Below are 7954 nucleotides of genomic sequence, written 5' to 3' on the forward strand. Positions count from 1 at the left end.
AGGGAGAGAGAGAAAGGCCAGGAGACATTTGTAGCTGAGTGGACGAGCACAAACAATCCCTGGCACACAGCTTTTGAGTGTCACATAAACCACCCTCCTCTCTCTCTCTCTCTCTCTCTCTCTCTCTCTCTCTCTCTCTCTCTCTCTCTCTCTCTCTCTCTCTCTCTCACTCTCTCTTTCTCTCCCTGTCTCTCACTCTCTCTTTCTGTCTGTCCCTCTCTCTGTCCTATTCAGTGACCGGCCCGGCCCGTCCCTTTCGCCCCTCCCTGTGTACTCTCTCTCAGGATGGGGGATGTCTATCCCTATAAAAGGCATGTGTGTGCCCTGACAGGGTTTCATTCCAGCCATGGAGAGTCAGAGAGTCCTGTCGTCTTACAGGAAGCGTTTCGGGCCCCAGGGGGCCGGCAGCGTGGGTGGGGGCGTGCGGCTCAGCAGCCTCTCCTCCAGCCGCTTCTCCCTCCATGGGAGCCCCCGCCACCTGACCCACTCCAGCACCATTTCCCGTCTCTCCCTGGGGTCGGCTGGAGGGGCCCTGCTCCTGGGGACCCCTGGGAACCGGCTGGACTTCTCGGCTGACTCACTCCTCAAGGCCCAGTACCGGGAGACGCGCACCAACGAGAAGGTGGAGATGATGGGTCTTAACGACCGCTTCGCCAGCTTTATAGAGAAGGTGCGCTTCCTGGAGCAGCAGAACACGGTGCTGGTGACGGAGCTGAACCAACTGAGAGGGAAGGAGCCCAGCCGTCTGGGGGACATCTTCCAGGAGGAGCTGAGGGAGCTGCGCAGGCAGGTGGACGGACTCAGCGCTGGGAAGGCCCGGCTGGAGATAGAGAGGGACAACATGGCTGCTGACGTGGCCACGCTCAAACAGAGGTGAGAATGAGGCAGTCTCATTTCCATCACTACAATTAGTCACTGATCAGTCAAATTTGTTTTAGTATTTTGGAGTTTCAATTGATATTGTGGAGTTCTAATTGCTTCAGAATTCTGTCCACTTAAAAGTTTATTCGTAATTTGATTTAGTGGATTCCTAGTGTTTGGCATGTGTATTGGTCAATATGTTCATTTTGAATTGGAATCTTTGCTACAGTCTTAAACCAACAAGTGGATAGTTGCCATAACACAATTCAGTATAACTGGATATCGTGTTACATGATAAAATTGCTCAGTAGATGCTTTGGCTTGTTAGTTATTGAAAACACTGTGCTCTGAGAAGGCTTTACTCAATGGGTGTCCCTCTTTCTAAACTTGATCCTGACCAGACCCCTATAGCCATTCAATGAGTGTGGAGGAATGGAGGAAACACAATAGAGCTGATTTCCACAAAGAGACCAGGGAGCCAAGCAGATGTTCTGTTGTTGCCTGCTCCCCCTTAATACTCATTCGTAAAATGCACGCTTCTTAGTTATGTTTATTGGTTTATTGCTTAAGTGGCATAGTTTATAGTTATGAGGTTATAGCTTATGTTTTCACAGGGTGTTTTTGTTGTTGTTGCAAAGGACAAAGGGAACATCTAAGTGTGTAATGGTTTCTGAGCCTGTGTATACTATGGATCAGAGACGTGTGTGTGAGTGTCACTGCTCTCTGAATACAGATCTTTTCAATTGCCTTGGTTCAGTATGTGGTAGATTTTCACAACACTTAGTACAGAACTCAAACCACATCATCAGAAAGGCAGTCATTTCTCAACTCAATTGAGTGAGTACAACATCAAATCATGCAGTCACTTTTTTACCAAACTTAATTAGTGTTTCATCTGGAAATACATGTTTCACATTCACAGTGCAATACATGTTCGTTTAAAGTAATTGCTTTTCACAATGCAATGCTCACTTTACTTTTGCTATGATCGTTTTCTCATTTTTTAAATTACATTTTACTATTAACCGACTGCTCTTAATTGATAAACACTTAACCGTTTGGTTAACATATAGATTTTAGATTTTATTTCTACTACAGTTTTAGAGAAGTAAATAATGAAAAAGTATGTTTGTAAAGTATAAATATATATATATATACTATAATGTACTATTATGATGATGAAGCATTTATAAGCATTTTATAAGCATTTCGCTTAGAATGTTTGGGAATGGCGTATAGTAAGGCATTTGTAAAAATTCTGTATCAATATAGAGTGGGAAAGCGGCAGTGCGTTTGGACAATTAATAGACACTGCAGTAAATAAAACCCCAAAAAAACATCTGTCTCGTCCAGCCCCGGAGTCTACGCAGACCGTTGCGCCATAGCCAATCAGAGTTACAGTAGGCCTATATACAAATAAGCCATTTGCCACATGGGCCTGCCATCATTCACTTCGAACTGGACTGTGTGTTTACAGGCAGTTGCAACAGCACAACTTCAGATCATTAAAACATCCCTTGCTAGTTTGATTGTATTGACATTCCCAGCCTTAACTAAAGTCGTCCGTTTTTTTCTAAATATTGAGTATTTAAAACTGAAACAGTGCTCAAGACAGGCTTGATGCAAGCTAATGCCTGCCAAACACTATGTTTCTTTAATTTCTTTCATTTGGTTACAGTACAACTATGTTGTAATTACATCTGAACAATACATTTATTTTTACATCAATGATTATGAAAGATATCTTTAATGATCATACGTTTGATCACACATGGGATAGAAATGATGGAAATGTCCTTTTCAGTCAATTTTGATGGGTAGTGCAAGTGTATAGCCTAATGTGAAAACAGTGGAATGTACTGTAATTTACAGTACTGTAGAAAATTACATTCAAAGGGCAATTTGTAATTAACTGGTCGTTAAAACAACTTAATTGAGAAGATATCATTATGTTGTATTTTAGTGATTAAATCAATTTCAAAGTAAGCTTATATTTAGGATCAATGGTTGTTTGGTGAAAGATGTCTCCAAACAAAATGAGTGCACAATAAAAGGTTTGGAATATAACTAACAAATGTTAGTTTGGTACTAAAAGTTTTGAAAATTCACCACATACGTGTGAAAATAGCACCAAAGCTATATAAAAAAAACGTTATCACACAGCTGCTATTCACCTCTAAGAGCTCAGCATGAGTATCGATGGTGAAGGTTGACAAGGTTAGAGGTCAGTTAGTGTTTCCTGCCAGTTCCCAACTCTACTCTCTAACACCAATTCATCAGTCTCTGAAGAAGTACAGACCTGAGTTTGAGCGTGTGTGAGCATGTGTGTTTCAGTGTGGGGCAGATAGTGGCAGAGGGAGTTTGTAAGTGTGTGTGTGTGTGTGTGTGTGTGTGTGTGTGTGTGTGTGTGTGTGTGTGTGTGTGTGTGTGTGTGTGTGTGTGTGTGTGTGTGTGTGTGTGTGTGTGTGTGTGTGTGTGTGTGCGTGCGTGTTCATGTGTGCGTGTGTGTTTTTTTGGCTCCATTCTGAATGCGTAAACTCCGCCTCCGTGGGAACGGCTGATGGCAGGCTGATGTATAGAAGTGAATGGCTAATGATGTGTAAGCTCTCCATTCAGCTGAGCTCAGCCCACCTACTGCCAACTCTGCTACTGCAGCATGGAACACAAGTGGTACTCACAGTCCTTATCATCAGTTTATTCATGTCATTATGTATATAAGGATATTCATACATAGACACAATTAATCATATCCTAATCATGATCCCTTCACTTTTCTGGATGGAAAACATGATCATATATATTGGGTCATTGGTGGGATCATGACTGGGATTCATTGACTTTGTATCAATAGAGAATAGGTTGAAACGATGTTTTATCTGAGGTGCATGGATCCTCTTTGCGTGACCAATGTGTGGACTTAGTGTGGACCCTAACACTGCCTCTCCTTTTAGCTGTCTGTTTTCTATTTTTCCTCACTCTCCCTTTCTCTTTCAATCAGACTGCAAGATGAGATGGTTCTTAGACAGGATGCAGAGAGCAACTTGAACGCCTTTAGACAGGTGAGGTCATTTCTCTCATAATTTGTATAAATTTCACTATTATTGACCATGTCCCTCTTTGCATGTGATCTTCACAGCCCGTGTTTTTATATGAGGAATGTGACATTGACCTGTGTGTAGGACGTGGACGAGGCGTCTCTGAACCGTGTCCAGTTGGAGAGGAAGATAGACGCGCTGCAGGATGAGATTGCCTTCCTCAAGAAGATCCACGAGGAGGTGAGCTTCAGCTTCCCCTCGTCTCTATGTCTAGTCCTTACTGACCAACCTCTGTTTCCATCTCTGAAGTAAATAGTGAATATTCAGAGAGTGATAGAGGTGACCTTTAACCTGTAAGCCTGTGGTTGGTTCTCTATAGGAGCTGCGTGAGCTGCAGGAGCAGCTGATGGCCCAGCAGGTCCATGTGGATGTGGACGTGTCCAAGCCAGACCTGACCGCTGCTCTGAGGGACATCCGAGTCCAGTATGAGTCCGTGGCCTCCTCGAACATTCAGGAGACGGAGGAGTGGTACCGCTCCAAGGTCATATCAGAAAGCTTGGGCTATTGCACATACATGTACACACATTACTGTACAGGCACAGGCAGACACACTACCATACAGATAAACATGCATACAGCCAGGTGTTGCACAATGCACACATTGACAACACACTATAAGATGCAGACTTTTAAACTGCCCTGTCTCTCCTTTTGTTGTTATGCACAGTTTGCCGACTTGACCGACGCAGCTACTCGGAATGCAGACGCCTTGCGATTGGCCAAACAGGAGGGCAACGAGTACCGACGGCAACTCCAGGCCATGACCTGTGACGTGGAGGCACTCCGTGGAACAGTGAGTTGTCCAATCAGAGCAGAGTGTGCTGTGTCAACAATGAGACATGAGAAGACCATGAGTTCCATGACTCCCCTCTCTAACTGAACCACCTCTCCTCTTTCATCTCTTTCCAAACCTCTTCCCCCTTCCTTTCCTTCTCCCTCTCTTCCTCCTCTCCTGCAGAACGAGTCCCTGGAGCAGCAGCTGCGTGAGATGGAGGACCGTTTCTCCGTGGAGACGGCTGGTTACCAGGATACGGTGGGTCATCTGGAGGAGGAGATCCAGACTCTGAAGGAGGGGATGGCCAGACACCTGCAGGAGTACCAGGACCTGCTCAATGTTAAACTGGCCCTGGACATAGAGATCGCTACCTACAGGAAGCTGCTGGAGGGAGAGGAGAGCAGGTGAGGAGATAACGGTGGAGAGGGAGGAGGATGGTGGAGGGAGAGGAGGGTGGAGAGGAAGGAGGGTAGAAGGTAGGAAGAGAGGAGGGAGGAGGGTGGAGGGAAGGAGACAGAGGGTGTTGGAGGGAATAAAGTGGAACAAAAAGAATGTGGATCTAATGAGCTGGGTCGGGAGGAGACAGTGTGATGAAGAAAGAAAAGACAATAGGTGGTGGCTGGTAGTTACTGATACTCTCTCTTCCTCTTCCTCAGGATCACTGTTCCAATGCAGAGCTTCTCCAACCTGCAGTTCAGAGGTGAGTAAGGGTATCCCGACCCAAACATATTAGCATAGTCTATCATGGCATTTAATAATTTACCCCAGCCATATGAAGGATGTGCTGATGCATAAATCTCAAGTTAGGATTCGGCTCTCATGGGCATCTGAAAGCTAAAGGTCTCTCTCACCCTCTCCCTGAGTATAGAGAGCAGTATGGACACTAAGTTCTCTCCAGAGACCCATGTCAAGAGGAGCATCATAGTGCGGACTGTGGAGACTAGAGACGGGGAGGTATGTAGAACACCATAGATCACTGAATGAATCCATGGGGGATTTATTCCCATATCAGATGTGTGAATGTGCTCGCTTCCTGCTTAGCTCCTCCAGAGGGCAGCATGCTACATTGTATTATTCAATACATGCATTTTCACCAGCTTTCAGATCACTTATAGACAGTCCCTCCCTACTGCTGCATCTACAACCCAACATGCCCTGTTCCCTGCTCTCTGTGTTTCAGATCATTAAGGAGTCTACGGCTGAGAGGAAGGAGATTCCTGACAGTCCTTAAAGGACACAGATGGTGCTAGCTATATGTCTGTCATACTGTCCCCACTCCCCAGTAACGCTTAGAGGCCTTGCATGATAATGACACCCTTTCCTGACCAGGCACCTCCCTCTTCCCCAAACCTCAAAGTCCCCCCATTTGCAACCACCTCACCATCCCCTTCCTCCCCTCTTCATCATCACCCCCAGACCATGCTACATCATTAAATACTTAGGAGCTGCATTTTGTTGAAACAAAAAAGAAAATCCCTCATTGCATCCTTGTTAGCAATTTTGCCAAAAAGTATTATTTTTGTATTGCTGTAACTGGAGATAGGCTTTAGTGCTGGGAAGTGTGGCCATGCACCTTAGAAGGAAGGGTCTTGGACTACTACCCTTCGTGATTAACAGACTTAATGCTTGGAAATGTATTTTTTGTTCAGCTCATAATGGTGACAGATCAGAGTGGGACATGTTCTCATTGTGTTTGGATAGTAGCCAGAGAGGAGGCCTTGAAATGTAGTGATTGTTATTCAGCTAGTGGCAGGGGTCGTGCTGAAGTTGTGTGGTTTGAGTGGATGTCAAGAGGAAAGTACAGTTGCTGGGGTTAGCAGTGGACAGGACGGGTCTCAGACAAGGAAGATGACGTGTGTATGACAGTGCTTTTGGCAGAACTGTTGGTGAAAAGAAAGAAGCTGATGTAACTCTCTTCTAGGGCCAAACATCCTATCTATTTCATCCCTCTGTCATACACTCCTCCCCCTCTCTCTCTCTCTCTGGATGCACTGTCTCTGGTTCCACTGTTTCATTGCAACATCATATTTTAACACTAGAACAGTGCCTGGGAACAGGGGTGAGAGGGATGGGGGTGAGACAGGGAGGATTGACGAGACCCTTACCTCTGAAATCCCCTGTTCCTCCCCCAGCCCCATCTCTGGAGTGTCAGTGAGTGTAGAGAGACACAAAAGATGGTGTTGTTGAGATAGCTTGGTGGTGGTGGAGTGGGTGGGGTTACATGGTGTCTCCCTGACGACAGCCCTCTGCAAGAAGCCCTGGGGGAGGAGGAGAGGAGGAGAGGAGGAGAGGAGGGGGTTGGAGGAGAGGAGGAGAGGAAGAGGGTTGGCGGGTGGCTGTCACAACACTAACTGTTAATCCCAGCTCTCTCCATCTGCTTAGAACCCCTGCTGACATAAACAAACTGACACCCCTGTCACCTACCATTCAGTACAGATGGTGCCTACAGACTGCTTTTCATTCTTCACTAAACACCAACCGTAACCATCTTCTAACATGCCTGCCTTTCTTTCACATCTCCCTTCCCTCTGCTTTGCCTTCGTGTCTCCACCCGTCAGCTCTAGATACTATTGGTTCTCTTCTTGTCTGCATCTTACAGTAGCCACAGCTGAACCACACTGCAGTAGGTCTAAGAAAAACCTACAAGATGTGAATATAACCTTAGATTTGACCAACATTATGACAACCCGCTAACAACAATAAAGCCATTTTGTTTGATTAGTATTTGTGTCTGAATGAGTCTTTTGTGAATGACCGTTTTTATTTGCTTTGTTTAGTCCAACACAAGCTGTTGCTTGGATTGAATGTGTACCGTTGTATGATCGTGTGAGCTCATGAAATAAAGATAGATACAGTACCAGCTCACTGATGACTTTATTTTATATACCCAGCACCTCCAAGTTGTTGATGTGCGTACACCACGTTAGAAAGTTGTTGATTGATCATAATCAATTAAACCCACATACTCATAATCAACATGCGTCATTTATCATAATGATAATCATCCATCCATATGTAGGCTCCTGTTTGCGCTATCTGTCTGCGGTGAATGAGTATAACTGAGTCTGACAGCCGATCTCTGTATCAGGTTCCACATTAGAGGTATGTGGGAGAGATGATGACTGGCATGGCTGACCGCTGAGATTGACAGGAGGGGTCAATGTTCATCATCATCACTACGATGGATGTTGTGCAGTGGCGAGGGGAATCGAGGTGGGAGGGT

General features: G+C 45.3%; 1 protein-coding gene across 1 annotated transcript; it reads left to right on the forward strand.

The window, feature by feature from the left end:
* Nucleotides 1-325: 325 nt before the first annotated feature.
* LOC106585555 (glial fibrillary acidic protein) lies at nucleotides 326-7455 on the forward strand. The gene is made up of 9 exons (XM_014171909.2): nucleotides 326-873; nucleotides 3860-3920; nucleotides 4041-4136; nucleotides 4276-4437; nucleotides 4624-4749; nucleotides 4915-5135; nucleotides 5388-5431; nucleotides 5600-5685; nucleotides 5912-7455. Exons 1-9 carry the CDS (start codon nucleotides 347-349, stop codon nucleotides 5960-5962), a joined length of 1374 nt encoding a protein of 457 aa, XP_014027384.1. The 5' UTR covers nucleotides 326-346; the 3' UTR covers nucleotides 5963-7455.
* The last annotated feature ends 499 nt before the right edge of the window (nucleotides 7456-7954 follow it).

The sequence above is a fragment of the Salmo salar genome, chromosome ssa06 (genome assembly GCF_905237065.1).
Source record: "Salmo salar chromosome ssa06, Ssal_v3.1, whole genome shotgun sequence".
NCBI classification, from domain to species: Eukaryota; Metazoa; Chordata; class Actinopteri; order Salmoniformes; family Salmonidae; genus Salmo; species Salmo salar.